The sequence below is a fragment of the Salmo salar genome, chromosome 08 (genome assembly GCF_965601325.2).
Source record: "Salmo salar chromosome 08, fSalSal1, whole genome shotgun sequence".
Taxonomy (NCBI): domain Eukaryota; kingdom Metazoa; phylum Chordata; class Actinopteri; order Salmoniformes; family Salmonidae; genus Salmo; species Salmo salar.
In genome coordinates, this window is record NC_138298.1 from 7,764,738 (window position 1) to 7,782,118 (window position 17,381).

At 43.9% G+C, this 17,381-nt stretch overlaps 1 protein-coding gene across 1 annotated transcript in view; it reads left to right on the forward strand.

Annotated features, from left to right (window-relative positions):
* The window catches only part of slc43a1b (solute carrier family 43 member 1b), a 36,506-nt gene that overhangs the window by 4,703 nt on the left and 14,422 nt on the right, over positions 1–17,381 (forward strand). Inside the window, exons 2-7 of the mRNA XM_014208952.3 lie at positions 6,459–6,619; positions 8,115–8,298; positions 8,545–8,600; positions 8,770–8,846; positions 16,775–16,867; positions 17,085–17,218. Of these exons, the coding sequence (XP_014064427.1) occupies positions 6,466–6,619; positions 8,115–8,298; positions 8,545–8,600; positions 8,770–8,846; positions 16,775–16,867; positions 17,085–17,218 (698 nt within the window). The 5' untranslated portion in view covers positions 6,459–6,465. The remainder of the gene's footprint in view (positions 1–6,458; positions 6,620–8,114; positions 8,299–8,544; positions 8,601–8,769; positions 8,847–16,774; positions 16,868–17,084; positions 17,219–17,381) is intronic.

Below are 17,381 nucleotides of genomic sequence, written 5' to 3' on the forward strand. Positions count from 1 at the left end.
TTTCCACCAGACTATTTACGTTTACATCCCCCCCCCATTTGTTTTGTACACTGCTGCTACTCAACTAACCTGTACCCCCGCACATATACTCGGTACCGGTACCCCCTGTATATAGCCTCGTTATTGTTATTTTATTGTGTTACTTTTTATTGGTTTTTACTTTAGTTTATTTGGTAAATATTTTCTTAACTCTTTCTTGAACTGCATTGTTGGTTAAGGGCTTGTAAGTAAGCATTTCACGGTAAGGTCTACACTTGTTGTATTCGGCGCATGTGACAAATAAAGTTTGATTTGATGTTAGGGTGGTGCTAGAGATGACCAATTTCATGTTGAAAAAGGATGAAGTTTCTCTTTAAACACTTCTCCAGCCATTGTAATAACCAGATATTCTGTGCAACATAGATGTGTTCCCATGTAGTGTACAAGTGTAGTTAAGTGTAACTGGGTCTGTGACCACTGCAGCTATTTTTGGCCCCAGCTGGCAGGAGTCCCAGTCCGGCTGCAGGCCTGTGCTCAAGATAGGTAATAGACCCTCAGTCAAACCTGCTTTGACTGAGGGTCACAGATAGACTGGCATTTATTCACACTTATATCAAATATTTTTATAACTAAACCAAGAAAGACCACAGCCTATAATTTCAAATGGGAACAAATGAGTCATAGTGGGCAGAACAAGCAAGGTGGTGGGCAGAGCCAAGCACGAGCTAGCGAGATCCTATTGGCATGCTATAACATGCATTTGCATATTTATGTTAGGGACCGCCTACTCTGAAGTGTGTGTGTGTGTGCAATAACTCAATTCGTCTTTGCTCTCCTTCTAAACAACATAATTTTATATTTTTTTCTACAAAACTTAGTCCACTCTGTTCATAACAGATTCTAGTTTTGGGAACAGAAAACTGAATTGAGATCAAATCTTTCATTGATGAGAAAATTAGCAGAACGTCGACCAAAATCCATCTCGTTCCATCTTCTCCCACTGCCGGCCACTGGGCTTCCTCTCACAACCATATTTGGTCGTGAGTGGAAACGCCAAGCGGATGCTTCAAATGTATACATCCTGTGAAATATCTGTCTCATTGTTCTATCTGTGCTTATATGTATACACACACACACATACATCTAACATACAGACGTCATGCCTTTTGGCCACAGGTAAACATGTACAAATTTGTGAGTTATACTCAGGAGGAAAATCTTCTCACTAGAATTTCAATTTTTACAAGGCACATTGCACAAGGCTAAACTCTCCCTAACTAGGTCAGGCTGTGTGCGTATGTGTGTGCCCATAGGCACATGCAAATAACAGAGTGTGTGTTTGTGTCAGTCCATGCTCTCTGATACCTGATAGGTCCACAGTGTGAGGTCAGACACAACGCAATAAGGTCAATGTGACGTGGTGAGGTTGGAGTATGTGTTCTGGAAGGGTTTTGGAGAAGATCAGGATGTCATCGAGGTCAACAAAGACGAACCTATTCAATATATCCCTAAGAGTGGCATTGACCAATGCTTGGAAGACTGCCAGTAAATTCAATAATCCGAAGGGCATGACTAAATACTCATAGTGACCACTAGGGGTATTAAAGGCAGTTTTCCACTCATCTCTCTCTCCCTGATATTCACCAAATTGTAAGCGTTGCAGAGGTCCAGTTTGGTGAAGAATTGGGCCCTTTTTGCCAACTCCAAGGCGGCGTACATCAGAGGTAGGGGGTAGCGATTCTTGATCGTAATCCGGTTCAGCCCGCTGTAATCGATGCAAGGACGCAGGCCTCCATCCTTCTTACCCACGAAGAAGAAGAAGTCTGCACCAGCTGGATGTAGAAGGGCGAATGAAACCTGCCTCCAGCGACTCCCGGATGTAATTGTCCATGACCAGGAGAATAGTAGGTTATGTAGAGCTAGACAGGGGTACCCTAGGATGAGGGGGTTCTCGGGAGCAGTGATCAAAAGGAAACTAAGAGTCTCTGAGTGATTCACCCCAACCTGCAGTAGAATGGGCTTGGTCTGATATTCCACCAAGCCAGAGACAATGGGGCATCCATCAAGGGCTTGAATCTGCAGAGGGATGTGACATTTCACGCAGGGGATTTGTAATTTGTAAAAGTCTTGACCAATGGAATCCGCTGTGGCCCCGGAGTCCACGAAGGCTTGAATCTGGTGCTGACGGTTGTCCCATTGGAGGGTTTCGGGTAGTGACAGACGGTGACTGGGTAGCTGGGAGGTATCTGCACAGCTTGTCAGGGTCTCCCTTTGTCCTGGCGAGCCCTGGCGTTTCCCGTCAGCTCTGGGCATGTAGCTCGGAGATGACTGAGACCTCCGCAGTAGAGGCAGTAGCCTTCGAGGAATGCGCCTGTCACGCTCCTGTGGGCTCAGACGTGTGCGTCCCAGGTCCATGGGCTCCTCAGTGCTGGGTTCGGGGAGACTTGGGATGCTCAGGAAACTGGAATACTGGGGTGGTGTCATAAAGGTGCTGTCTCACACATTCTCAGAGGCAGTTGTCGATCCTGATTTCCAGCGTTATCAGGGACTCGAGGTCCTCTCCCAGGTCCCAAGAAGCCAGTTCATCCTTGATGGAGTTAGACAAACCCTGGTGGAAAGCGGTGACCAAGGCCTCCATATTCCACCCACTCTCGGCGGCGAGGGTGCGGAACTCAATGGCGAAGTCAGCCAATGGTCTGACCCCTTGGCGGATGTTGAACAGTCAGCTGGCCGCTTCTCGTCCGCCAACTGGGTAGTCGAAAACTCGTCACAGCTCGGCAGTGAAGGCTAATATGGAGTTGCAGGATGGTGGCTGCTGTTCCCACACCGATCGGTGTGGAACGAGGAGGACTGTAGCTCGAACACCAGGGAACAATGAGTGAGGAACCCCTTTCATCCTCCCGGGTGGCCGACATACCGCTCGGGGGCTGGGATCTTGGGTTCCAGGTGCAGGTTCCCTGGAGGAACTACGGCGACGCCTGTAGCACTGGGCGATGAGACTTGGGCATTGGCTCCTCCTGGGTTGAGGTTGGACTGTGGTTGGAGGGAGTTGGTAAGTGCCCAGAGGCTCCTTGGTGGGTTACAACATTCTTGATCTGGGTGACAGGTGGAACCATGACAGTCAATTCAGGGGTCACTACTCAAATCAAATCAAAGTTTATTTGTCACGTGCGCCGAATACAACAGGTGTAGTAGACCTTACAGTGAAATGCTTACTTACAGGCTCTAACCAATAGTGCAAAAAAAGGTTTGTGTGTGTGTGTGTGTGTGTGTGTGTGTGTGTGTGTGTGTGTGTGTGTGTGTGTGTGTGTGTGTGTGTGTGTGTGCGTGCGTGCGCGTGTAGGTAAGTAAAGAAATAAAACAGTAAAAAGACGTGAAAATAAGAGTAGCAAGGCTATATACAGACACCGTTTAGTCAGGCTTATTGAGGTAGTATGTACATGTAGGTATGGTTAAAGTGACTATGCGTATATGATGAACAGAGAGTAGCAGTAGCGTAAAAAGAGGGGTTGGAGGGTGGTGTGACACAATGCAGATAGCCCGGTTAGCCAATGTGTGGGAGCACTGGTTGGTCGGGCCAATTGAGGTAGTATGTACATTAATTTATAGTTAAAGTGACTATGCATATAAGATAAACAGAGAGTAGCAGCAGCGTAAAAGAGGGGTTATGGGGGGGGGGGGCACACAATGCAAATAGTCCGGGTAGCCATTTGATTACCTGTTCAGGAGTCTTATGGCTTGGGGGTAAAACTGTTGAGAAGCCTTTTTGTCCTAGACTTGGCACTCCGGTACCGCTTGCCATGCGGTAGTAGAGAGAACAGTCTGTGACTGGGGTGGCTGGGGTCTTTGACAATTTTTAGGGCCTTCCTCTGACACCGCCTGGTGTAGAGGTCCTCGATGGCAGGCAGCTTAGCCCCAGTGATGTGCTGCGCCGTACGCACTACCCTCTGAAGTGCTTTGCGGTCGGAGGCCGAGCAATTGCGTTACCAGGCAATGATGCAACCGGTCAGGATGCTCTCGACGTTGCAGCTGTAGAACCTTTTGAGGATCTCAGGACCCATGCCAAATCTTTTTAGTTTCCTGAGGGTGAATAGGCTTTGTTGTGCCCTCCTCACGACTGTCTTGGTGTGTTTGGACCATTCTAGTTTGTTGTTGAGGTGGACACCAAGGAACTTGAAGCTCTCAACCTGCTCCACTACAGCCCCGTCGATGAGAATGGGGGCGTGCTCGGTGCTCCTTTTCCTGTAGTCCACAATCATCTCCTTAGTCTTGGTTACGTTGAGGGATAGGTTGTTATTCTGGCACCACCCGGCCAGGTCTCTGACCTCCTCCCTATAGGCTGTCTCGTCGGTGTTGATACTCTACTCACCACTCAGGTCTTTTCTCATCTTTATCTCTCTTTTATTCTCCTCTACACCAATCCCTTATTCCTCTCCCTCCTCGGGGCAGTTAGTTCTTTCCACTTACACTAACAGGGAAACTGTCCCTTTTTTTTAAGCAGTTATTGGTCATGTACTGTATGGTCAGAATTAGGTACTAATGGATTACATGTAACCGGGATTACGTAATCAGATTACAAAAATGCAGTAACTAATCAACCCAAAAATAAATAAACACAAGTATTCTGATTACAGTTACATTCTTAAAAACAGCTGATTACATTTTGGTTTACCCTATCTAATATCAAGATGTGGGCTTAAAGTGTTTGTCTCAAACACACTGAGTTTTTGAAAGCTGTGCTGAGCCACACAGCTTGGAAGTAACATTTCAGTGGAAGCTTTACCCTTTTTTTCTAATCTATTTGAAATCTCCAAAACTTCAACATTTGCTCTCTTGGTTGCTTTCCACAGAATTTTTTTTGACCAAAAAACATCAGACCCCCACTTACTGAGAACTGAATCATCCCACATTGTGTCAGGATTATCAAATAAGGAACATTTTTGATTAGTCAACACAGCCCCATCCTGTTCACTTCCCAAGCACAAATCAGCTGCTTACTCGGCGAAACCTCTAGTTTCAGTGGAAATGAGTACACTCAAATCTACCCTTCTGTCTTTGCAGTAGTGCTGAGCGATTAGTGCTTTTTGAAGTCAGTTTGGTTTCAGTTCTATTATTCAAAAAATAATCACGGTTTTCGATTTCGATTTAAAAAAAAAATAACATTAAATGCACTATGATTATGCGGGTTGAATGCTGTAACACAGAATAAAACAATTACTAAAAGTCCCATGATGGTAGTGACTGCCCATTACGGCTTATCACTTATTAACCATCATTTATTTACATTACTTGAATAAAATATTTCAGTTGTTGTGTATATACTAAAAACATTATTTGTTTACTTTATTATTTCATTCCAAGTCATCTTATCTCTAGCTGCTGCCTATGCTGTCAAAGAAAATCACTTATTTTGTAGCTCTTCAAAGTAAATAAGGCATACTTCTATGACTGCTGAATACCAACTATCAATCACTTAGATCATGTATTTTCAGGTGGAGTTCCTCACAAAGGAACTGCTCTCGATCACACATATTAACTTAGCAGGCATAACAGAAACACACAGACCGGACAAGTAGGCGCACAATGGATTATGGTCATTGTAGTTAATTACCAGGTTTTCTGCGCTAAACTTTGTCGAATATTCGCCTGTTGTAAACTAAAACTCCCTACTACATCGCACAGTTCGGGCTTGATCTGATTTATCTTTCGAGGAATTGGCAATGTGCGCATTGAGCTCACAAAAAATAAAATAACTAAATGGAATTCAAATAATTGAAACCAACAAAAAATGATAAATAACCAACATTTCGGCTCATCGCTCAGCACCATATTACAGACATATGTATGGGTTTTTTGCTAACTTAGAGTAGTCTACATTCAGAGTATTTCCACAATGAATTATCCAACTCATGAAATAATTCGATTTCTCTTGGAGCCGTTACATCTGTCTATTGAAGTCTTCATCGTACCAGTCTGTTATGTTAAGGGTGCTATATGTTTTATACAAAGTCAATGTCAACACATTCAGGGATTATAGCAGAATGGGCAGAGAAACCACTCAGCACAGCTTCCTTCCAGAAACCAGAATAATGTTGTCGCCGTGATGGTGGTGATGATGAGTCAGTCATGTGGTTAACCTCACTCTCAGTAGTAGTATCCCACAGAGAATTTATATTGCCGTCCCTGTCTTTTTGTTGCTCTCTGAGCTCAGATGAAAGTGAGGAGGAAAGCAGCTGCATACTTAAAAAAAAAAAAAAAATCCTTTCTTGCTTTGATATGTATTTTTAGTTTTTGTCGACCTTTGACGTTGTTGATGCCACATTGAAGTTCTGTACGGAGAGTGTGTGCAGTTCTTCATTCTTTAAGAAACGATTGTTAAATGTTAAACTCTCTCTCCCCTTCCTCTTGTCTTTTTCTTTCTACCACCTTCTCGCTCGCTCTCTCTCGCTCTCTCTCTCGCTCTCTTTCTCTCCCCCCAGAGCAGCGATGGCTCCTTCTCTGGCCCAGGCCTATCGTAGGCGGTGGTGGATGGCGGTGACTGCGGTCATAGAGAACCTGCTGTTCTCTGCTGTGCTGCTGGGCTGGGGATCGCTACTCATCATGCTCAAGAACGAGGGCTTCTACTCACACCTCTGCATAAGTACGTCCCCATCCATGGGTAACACTCACACAGGGATACCGTATACTTCAGGGTTGAGGCCAATTCCATACTAAGGGATACTGTATACTTCAGGGTTGGGGTCAATTCCATACTAAGGGATACTGTATACTTCAGGGTTGAGGTCAATTCCATACTAAGGGATACTGTATACTTCAGGGTTGAGGTCAATTCCATACTAAGGGATACTGTATACTTCAGGGTTGAGGTCAATTCCATACTAAGGGATACCGTATACTTCAGGGTTGAGGCCAATTCCATACTAAGGGATACTGTATACTTCAGGGTTGAGGTCAATTCCATACTAAGGGATACTGTATACTTCAGGGTTGAGGTCAATTCCATACTAAGGGATACTGTATACTTCAGGGTTGAGGTCAATTCCATACTAAGGGATACTGTATACTTCAGGATTGAGGTCAATTCCATACTAAGGGATACTGTATACTTCAGGGTTGAGGTCAATTCCATACTAAGGGATACCGTATACTTCAGGGTTGAGGTCAATTCCATACTAAGGGATACCGTATACTTCAGGGTTGAGGTCAATTCCATACTAAGGGATACCGTATACTTCAGGGTTGAGGTCAATTCCATACTAAGGGATACTGTATACTTCAGGGTTGAGGTCAATTCCATACTAAGGGATACCGTATACTTCAGGGTTGAGGTCAATTCCATACTAAGTGATACTGTATACTTCAGGGTTGAGGTAAATTCCATACTAAGGGATACTGTATACTTCAGGGTTGAGGTCAATTCCATACTAAGGGATACCGTATACTTCAGGGTTGAGGTCAATTCCATACTAAGGGATACCGTATACTTCAGGGTTGAGGTCAATTCCATACTAAGGGATACTGTATACTTCAGGGTTGAGGTCAATTCCATACTAAGGGATACCGTATACTTCAGGGTTGAGGTCAATTCCATACTAAGTGATACTGTATACTTCAGGGTTGAGGTCAATTCCATACTAAGGGATACTGTATACTTCAGGGTTGGGTTCAATACCATTTAAATTCCAGTCAATTCAGAAAATAGACCAAATGCCAATTCAAAATGTTTCTCATTGAAAAGTACTGAACAGAATTTCAGAGTACTTCCTGAATTGTCTGGAATTGAAATGGAATTGACCCCAGGTATACATAAACCTGTGCATAGATACTGTGGCGTGAATCCTAACTACCACTGATATCAATGCATGACTAAGTGAAAATTCAACTGCAGTGGACCTTGGGATTCACCGCTGTATACGTCCATAGATAGATATGTCTATAGCACATGTGGTTTCCTGTGTCTTGTATAGTTCTCAACTCCCCCCTCTCTCATCCCCTTCCTTACCCTTCTCCTGCTCCCCCCTCTCTCTCTCCACCTCCCTACCTTTCTCCCCCTCACTCTCTCACTCTCTCTCTCCACCTTACCCTTCTCCTTCTCCCCCCTCTCTTTCTTCACTTCTCTCCACCCCCCCTCCCAGACAATGAGACAGTGTTCAGTAACATCAGTTCGTGGGACAGTGGTATCTGGCATAGCTGCGTGGACCAGGAAGAGATGTTGAATCTGGGCTTTACCATTGGCTCCTTCCTGCTGAGTGCAGCCACTCTGCCGCTAGGTATCCTGATGGACAAGTACGGGCCCCGCCCACTCCGCCTCCTCGGCAGGTAAAAGACGGGACACATCATCATCGTCATTGCCATCATCATTATAGTAATAGTAAATCAACAACGATTAACACTGTCATTGTCATCATCATCATTATTATTGCAATCATCATCATCATCACAAATACCATTGAGCATTGTCATCGTCATAATTATTTAAACAATTATCATGTTCATCGTCATGACCATAGTCATCATCATTATCTTCCATCAGTCAGCATCAGTCAGCAACTCTCTCTCTTGCAGTGCGTGTTTTGCTTTCTCTTGTGCCATGATAGCCGGAGCTGCCTATAACCCTGAAGGTAAGAATCCTAAGCCACTGTAAGTCACTGTAAATGAACACTAAATGTACATAAAAATCACATTAAAACACATCTGCTTATTACATTACACTGCACACACAGATCTCACTAACTCTGTCCTCTTCCTCTTGTCTCCTCCTTCCTCCTTCTGCTCCTCCTCCTCCTCCAGTACTCTCGGCCCTCATTTTCATCGCAGTCTCCTTCAATGGCTTCGGAGGAATCTGCCTCACCTTCACCTCCCTCACGGTAAGACATGCGCACACACACACACACGCACGCACACACACACACACCACACACACACACACACACACACACACACACACACACACACACACACACACACACACACACACACACACACACACACACACACACACACACACACACACACACACACCGTCCTTCTCCTCTACATGGACACAACGACAACATATCCAAAGCTACCAAGTTCCCAGAACACGCCAGCGGCTGGTTGGAGGGGCTATAGGAGGACGGACTCATTGTAATGGCTGGAATGGAATTCATGGAACGGTATCAAACATATGGAAACCACGTTTGTCTCCATTCCATTCCTTCCATTCCAGCCATTATAATGAGCCCCTTCTCCTATAGCTCCTCCCACCCCTCATGACCAAAACCTCCCGTCACCTGAAAAGTTTCTTACCGCGTGCTGTGGCCCATAGAGACTAAAGGACTGCAGTCTATGCTGCACCCCGCTTTAAGTCATCTCTGGACTGTACACAAAATAACTGCACTCTACTGCATTTGCACTCTGTTCATGTCTCTGCATGTAGATACATTCATACTGATACAGTAGATGTACACATTTACAGTATATCAGCAGTATACCCACTGTATGTCAACCGTATACCCACTGTATATCAACAATATACCCACTGTATATCAACAATATACCCACTGTATATCAACAATATACCCACTATATGAACCCTTGACTTTTTCCACATTTTGTGACGTTACAGCCTTATTCTAAAATGGATTAAATCGTTTGTTTCCCTACACACAATACCCCAAAAGGACAAAGTAAAAACAGGTTTTAAAAAAACTGAAATATCACGTTTACATAAGTATTCAGACTCTTTACTCAGTACTTTATTGAAGCACATTTGGCGGCGATTACAGCCTCGAGTCTTCTTGACAATGACGCTACAATCTTGGCACACCTGTATTTGGGGAGTTTCTCCCATTCTTCTCTGCAGATCCTCTCAAGCTCTGTCAGGTTGGATGGGGAGCATTGCAGCACAGCTATTTTCAGGTCTCTCCAGAGATGTTCGATAGGGTTGAAGTCCAGGCTCTGGCTGGGCCACTCAAGGACATTCAGTGACTTGTCCCGAAGCCACTCGTGTTGTCTTGGCTGTTTGCTTAGGGTCGTTGTCCTGTTGAAAGGTGAACCTTCGCCCCAGTCTGAGGTCCTGAGCGCTCTGGAGCAGGTTTTCATCAAGGATCTCTCTGTACTTTGCGCCGTTCATCTTCCCTCGATCTTGACTAGTCTCACAGTCCCTACCACTGAAATGTATCCCCACAGCATGATGCTGCCAACACCATGCTTCACCATAGGGATGGTGCCAGGTTTCCTCCAGACATGACGCTTGGCATTCAGGTCAAATAGTTCAATCTTGGTTTCATCAGACCAGAGAATCTTGTTTCTCACGGTCTGAGAGTCCTTTAGGTGCCTTTTGGCAAACTCCAAGCAGCTGTTATGAACCTTTTTCTGAAGAGTGTCTTCTGTCTGGCCACTCTACCATAATGGCCTGATTGGTGGGGTACTGCAGAGATGGTTGTCCTTCTGGAAGGTTCTCCCATCTCCACAGAGGAACTCTGGAGCTCTGTCAGAGTGACCATTGGGTTCTTGGGCCTTCTCTCCCGATTGCTCAGTTTGGCTGTGCTGCCAGCTCTAGGAAGAGTCTTGGTGGTTCCAAACGTGTTCCACTGATGAAGGCCACTGTGCTCTTGGAGACCTTCAATGCTGCAGAAATATTTTGGTACCCTTTCCCAGATCTGTGCCTCGACACAATCCTGTATCGGAGCTCTACAGACAATCCCTATGACCTCATGGCTTGGTTTTTTTCTCTGTCATCCACTATCAACTGTGGAACATGATTTAGACAGTTGTGTGCCTTTCCAAATAATTTCCAATCAATTGAATTTACCACAGGTGGACTCCAATCAAAAAAGTTGTAGAAACATCTCAAGGATGATAAATGGAAACAGGATGCACCTGATCTCAATTTAGAGTCTCATAGCAAAGGGTCTGAATACTTATGTAAATAAGGTATTTCTGTTTTAAATTTTTTATACATTTAAAACCCTGTTTTCGCTGCGTAATTATTGTGTGTAAATTGATAAGCAAAAAAAGTAATTTAATCAATTTTAGAATAAGGCTGTAACGTGACAAAATGTGGAAAAAGTCAAGGGGTCTGAATACTTTTCGAATGCACTGTATAAGGCATACTGTAGCTATTACTATTATACGCTATATTACTGTATATTTTTGTCTGTTGGTGTTTTGGGAGGATGTATACTTTTTTCTGTATAGTATGTGTGTATTTTAGTTTTTCTTTGCGTATAAATGTGATTAATAGTGTGTGTGTGTGTGTGTGTGTGTGTGTGTGTGTGTGTGTGTGTGTGTGTGTGTGTGTGTGTGTGTGTGTGTGTGTGTGTGTGTGTGTGTGTGTGTGTGTTGGCCATTCAGAGTCTCCACGGCACATGCTGTTCTGCTCCTGGCTCTAAATTCTGGCACACGTCCGTCGGCCAATCAGATCACTGGGCTGTTGACACACTCGTCCCTGCCCCCCACCCCTTCCCAAAACACACAAGGACACGCGTCTCTCCCTCTCTCCACCCTCTGTCTATCTCCCTCTCCCCCTCTCTCTACCCCCCCTCTCTCTCTCTACTGTATATCTCTTTCTTTTCCTCTATATATACACACACACTGTAACCCTCCGGGTCTATACCAGTAGTTCCGTCTGTACCAGTAGTTCCAGGTGGTCAAGGCCCTTTCGTTCCATTGACCTAAATCACACGTCCGTCCGTCAATCCGTCAGTCAGTCAATATTAGGTACATGAGCTATATGACCTTACATTCTCCAGGGCAATCTTTTTTTGTTCTTGTAGAATGTTGTTCTGATTCTGTTTTTAAAGCTCCCTGCTTTTTCTCAAGTTCACCCATCTTCCTACCCTCTCTCTGTCTCTCTACCCCTCTCTCTGTCACTCTACCTCTCTGTCGGTCCCTCTACCTCTATCTGTCCCTCTACCTCTCTGTCGGTCCCTCTACCTCTCTGTCGGTCCCTCTACCTCTCTGTCGGTCCCTCTACCTCTCTGTCGGTCCCTCTACCTCTCTGTCGGTCCCTCTACCTCTCTGTCGGTCCCTCTACCTCTCTGTCGGTCCCTCTACCTCTCTATCTGTCCCTCTACCTCTCTATCTGTCCCTCTACCTCTCTATCTGTCCCTCTACCTCTCTGTCGGTCCCTCTACCTCTCTATCTGTCCCTCTACCTCTCTCTCACTCCCTCTCTGCCTCTTTCACACACGTACATGTACACATACCCACCAGTGGAGGCTGGTGGGAGGGGCTATAGGAGGACGGGCTCATTGTCATGGCTGGAATGGAATTAATGGAACGGAGTCAAACATTGGTTTCCGTATGTTGGGTGTGTTTGAGACCGTTCCATTCATTTAATTCCCGCCATTACAATGAGCCCATCCTCCTATAGCTCCTCCCACCAGCCTCCTCTGATACCCACACATGACAGGGCTCTATGCTGACCTTTTTTTTGACAAAGAGCATGTGTGCGCCTAAGATGAAAAATGTAATTTAGGAGCACAATGAAAAATAAAGGAGGTAATGAAGCCAGAATCGCCCAAAAATGTTGGCGCACTGGTGCTCCTAAATTAAAATTCCAGGTCGCAGCAAAAATATTTAGGAGCATATGCAAGTAAATGGTTACACTGTAGAGCACTGCATGACATGGCAAACGCCTCACACGTTTCCCTCCTAGTCATTGACTCTTTCGTTCTATCCACCTAAATAGTGTCAACCTTTGGTTCTGTCTGCCTGTCTCTGTCTGTCAGTCCATGTCCATGGTAGTGTGTGTGGGGGCCACGTAGCTGAGGCCCCTGAATACCTCCGATTGGTCATTAAGAACGAGCTGGAGCTCAGCCATTACCCATACACTGACCTACAGGACCTGGAGAAAAAATGGTCATGGTCATGGGGCGACTTTATCCGTACCTCTGCCAAGACCTGACCAGGGAAAACTGCAGGCCCTAGTTATTGGCTAAAACTACACTCTTAGGAGAAAGGTTTCTATGTAGTACCAAAAATGGTTCTATCACTTCATATAGCAACCCTTAAGGTTCTATATAGAACCCTTTTGTAGGGTTCTTTAATCAGAACCCTAGGGGTTCTATATAGTAAGTGTAGGGGTTCTATATAGTAAGTGTAGGGGTTCTATATAGTAAGTGTAGGGCACAGGGTTGTTCCTGGTCAGGTCACTTGGTCTGGAAAACTGTGGTACTGGCTAGTATGTCACTATCAGCAGGGTTAAATTGGGGGGGGGGTGATAAGAATGGAAAAACAGGGAGAGAGACTGTTGTGGAAAGCAGGAAAGATCTAGAGAGGGAGAGAGCGGGATAAGGAGGAGGAGAGGGATAGGAAGGTGGGGAGGACAGCAGTATGTCCTCAGTTAAACTTAGTAACCAACTGGAAATAGGGTGTCAAAGTGTGTGTGTGTGTTTTGCTTCTTCCTGTTTTTTTTGTGTTTTTTTTTATACCATTTCGCATTTAATTGTTAAAGAGAGATAACTGCCCAAGCATCAGAAGAATATCTTTTTTTTAAAGGAGTGGTAATTCCCACCCTTTTCCTATTTTCAGATTTGAATTGAACTGATAGTGAAGGGATGACAGAGGGGAAAGATATACAGAGTTATTATTTCTATAAATGATTTCTATAACTTGTTTACATAGATTACATAGATTCCGGTTGTAATGCACATCTTTAAATAGAGGTTAGCACAATGGTGTTTGATATATCTCTTTAAGCTCAGCTTGGCACAGTGTGGAGTGACATAGTTTGCATCCGAAATGGCACCATATTCCCTACATAGTGGTCAAAGGTAGTGCACTATATTGTGAATAGGGTGCTACTTCAAATCGTAACACATATCTATATAGAGAAGTGCAAACAGTGCTGTAGCTCTGAGTCTGTACGTTTATATACAATGTACAAAAAGGCTAATCACATAAATTTGATTTAAGCCCCCATAGAGAAATTGTGTCACAATTCTGGTATGTATTTAAGCTCAGTGTGGTGACACAGTATGTGTTGTCACTAGATTTAACTTGAACTAATTACCGCTCCGTGCAGCGAACATTCATGTAAGCTCGCGAGGTCAGGCGATGTTTTCCAAAGGGAGAGTGGTGCTGACACACAGCCTGATGTGATGTACGGTATTATCTGTGTGTCTTTTTATCTGCGTAGGCTGGCACTGGCACAGTGTCGTTGGCACGACATAGGGGTAAATATTCACAGCTGTTTGTGTTGGGTATTACTTCAGCAGGTTAAGGAGGACACTGCTTCTACTGTGCCACCTGCACAATTTCACGCACACACACGTTCACAGCAACAACAAAAAAAAAGCATTTTTGGCACGCAGACACTCAGTACTTGCACAACGTCCTCCAACAGAGAAAAGAGAAAGGAGAGAATGAGTGAGGAAAATAGGAAGGCAACGACAAGACTTCTTGTATGGCATTTGTTCATTCATAACCCCGTATGTCCACATTTTCTACCTTTTCCCTTTGTTAAACCGTTAGTTTTGTAAAAGTGCCAGCAACCAAGAAATGTCTAAAATTAACCTTGTACTGTGTAGCAATATTATATACCAAGTCAGAGGCTGTGAATACAAACCAAGGCTATTCCACTTGCCTCGGGCTAGCATGTGTCTTCTAAAGCAGCAGAGTAACTGACCTAACACATGTTGCGAAGCTGCATATTAGGACCCTCTCCATAAAGATGAACAGCTCATATGACCACCTGGTGTTTCTTTCATAGAATTGCATCTTGAGCACTTCCAGTGCCTTCAGGAAATATTCACACCCCTTTACTTTTCCCCAATTTTGCTGTTAGAGCCTGAATTTAAAATGGATTACATTTAGATTTTGTGTCACTGATCTACACACAATACCCCATAATGTCAAAGTGGAATTTTGTTTCTAGAAATGTTTTTTTTATTTTATAAAAGATGTAAAGCTGAAATCTCTTGAGTCAATAAGTATTCAACCCATTGTTATGACAAGCCTAAATAAGTTCAGGAGTACAAATGTGCTTAACAAATCACATAATAAGTTGCATGTTCAATAATAGTGGTTAATATGATTTTTGAATGACTACCCCATCTCTGTACCTCACACATACAATTATCTGTAAGGTCCCTAAACCGAATAGTGAATCTCAAGCACAGATTCAACCACGAAACCAGGGAGGTTTGTCAATGCCTCGCAAAGAACGGCACCGATTGGTAGAATTGTAAAAAAAAAAAAATATTTAAAAAGCAGACACTGAATATCACTTTGAGCATGGTGTAGTTATGAATTACACTTTGGATCGTGTATCAATACACCCAGTCACGACAATGATACAGGTGTCCATCCTAACAGTTGCCGGAGAGAAAGGAAAGCGGTCACGGATTTCACCATGAGGTCAATGGTGACTTTTAAAACAGTTACAGAGGTTAATGGCAGTGATAGAAGAAAACTGAGGATGGATCAACAACATTGTAGTTACTCCACAATGACCTAAGCTAAATTAGAGTGAAAAGAAGGAAGCCTCTACAGAATAAAAATATTCCAAAACATGCATCCTGTTTGCAACAAGGAAATTAAGTAATACGGCAAAAAATGTGGCAAAGAAATGAACTTTTTTGTTCTGAATACAAAGTGTTATGGTTGGGGAAAATCCAACACAACATCACATTGTATATTTATCATATATTTTCAAGTGTGGTGGTGGCTGCATCATGTTGAGGGTATGCTTGTCATCGTCAAGGACTAGGGAAGAAAAAAAAAAATCTCATAAAAAGAAACGGAATACAGCTATAAGTGCACGCAAAATCCTAAAGGAAAACCTGGTTCAGTCTGCTTTCCAACATACACTGGGAGATTAATTCACCTTTAAGTTGGACAATAACCTAAAACACAAGGCCAAATCTAAACTGGAGTTGCTTACCAAGACAATGTTGAAGGTTTTGACTTAAATCGGCATGAAAATCTATGGAAAGACATGAAAATTGTCAAAGACTCCAGCCACCCTAGTCATAGACTGTATCTCTGCTACCGCACGGCAAGCGGTACCGGAGCCCCAAGTCTAGGTCCAAAAGGCTTCTTAACAGCTTCTACCCCCAAGACATAAGACTCCTGAACAGCTAATCAAAGGGCTACCCAGACCCCTCTTTTACGCTGCTGCTACTCTGTTTATTATTTATGTATAGTCACTTTAATAACTCTACCTACATGTACATAGTACCTCGACTAACCAGTGCCCCCGCACATTGACTCTGTACCAGCACCCCCTGTATATAGCCTCACTTGTTATTTACCTGCTGCTGTTTAATTATTTGTTACTTTTATTTTCTATTTTTTACTTATCTATTTTTTACTTAAACATTTCTTAACTTCTTAAAGTGTTGTTGGTTAAGGGCTTGTACGTAAGCATTTCACTGTAAGGTCTACACCTGTTGTATTTGGCGCATGTGACAAACACAATTTGATTTGATTTGAAATGCCTGTCTGGCAATGATCAACAATCAACTTGACAGAGTTGATTTAAAAAATAAAATAATGGGCAAATATTGTACAATCCAGGTGTGCAAAGCTCTTAGAGCCTTACCCAGAAAGACTCCGAGCTGTAATCGCCCCCAAAGGTGTTTCTACAAAGTATTGCCTCAGGGGTGTGAATAGATATGCACATTTGATATTTCTGCGTTTCATTTTCCATCAATTTGCAAAAAATGCCAGATTCAGTTAACAGTCACTGCTCAGCTGTGATCTTTGTCTGTCTTCCTCTCCCTCCCTCTCTTCTATCTCCCACTCTCGCTGTTTCCCCTCTTGCTACCTCTCCGTCTCCCCCCCTACCCCTTCTCTCTGTCTCCTAGTTGCCCAACATGTTTGGGAACGTGCGCTCCACCATCCTGTCTCTAATGATCGGCTCCTACGCCTCTTCAGCCGTCACCTTCCCTGGAGTCAAGGTAGGAGAGTTACTCCTCAGTTCCCTCTGGGTGTTTAGGTCCGTGTTTGTTACGGTAAGCACCTTGGGACAAATGTTGATTGGTTTGTTGATTGATTGAGGATTCACCGAAAGGCATTACCTTATGGCTTTACTTGATATCGTGATATATTATAGTTGAATTTGCGAACCTCTTTCCCATACTTCTCTCTCTCCCACCCTCTGTTTCTTCTCTCCAGTTGATCTATGATCTAGGTGTGTCCTTCAGGGTGATTATGTGGGTGTGGTCGGGGCTAGCCGGTCTCGTCTTCCTCAACTGCTTCCTTAATTGGCCGGTGGAGTCTTTCCCCGCACCTGAGGACATCAGCTACACGTCAGTCTCCATGACAACGTTACTATCATAACACAACATTACATGACTTAACTCTAACGTTAAAGACTGTTACAGTAACCCAAAATCATTGAATAACAGAGGGAGTTTTTTTCTCTCTCTCTCTCACTCTCTCTCTCTCTCTCTCTCCTCTCCTCTCCTCTCC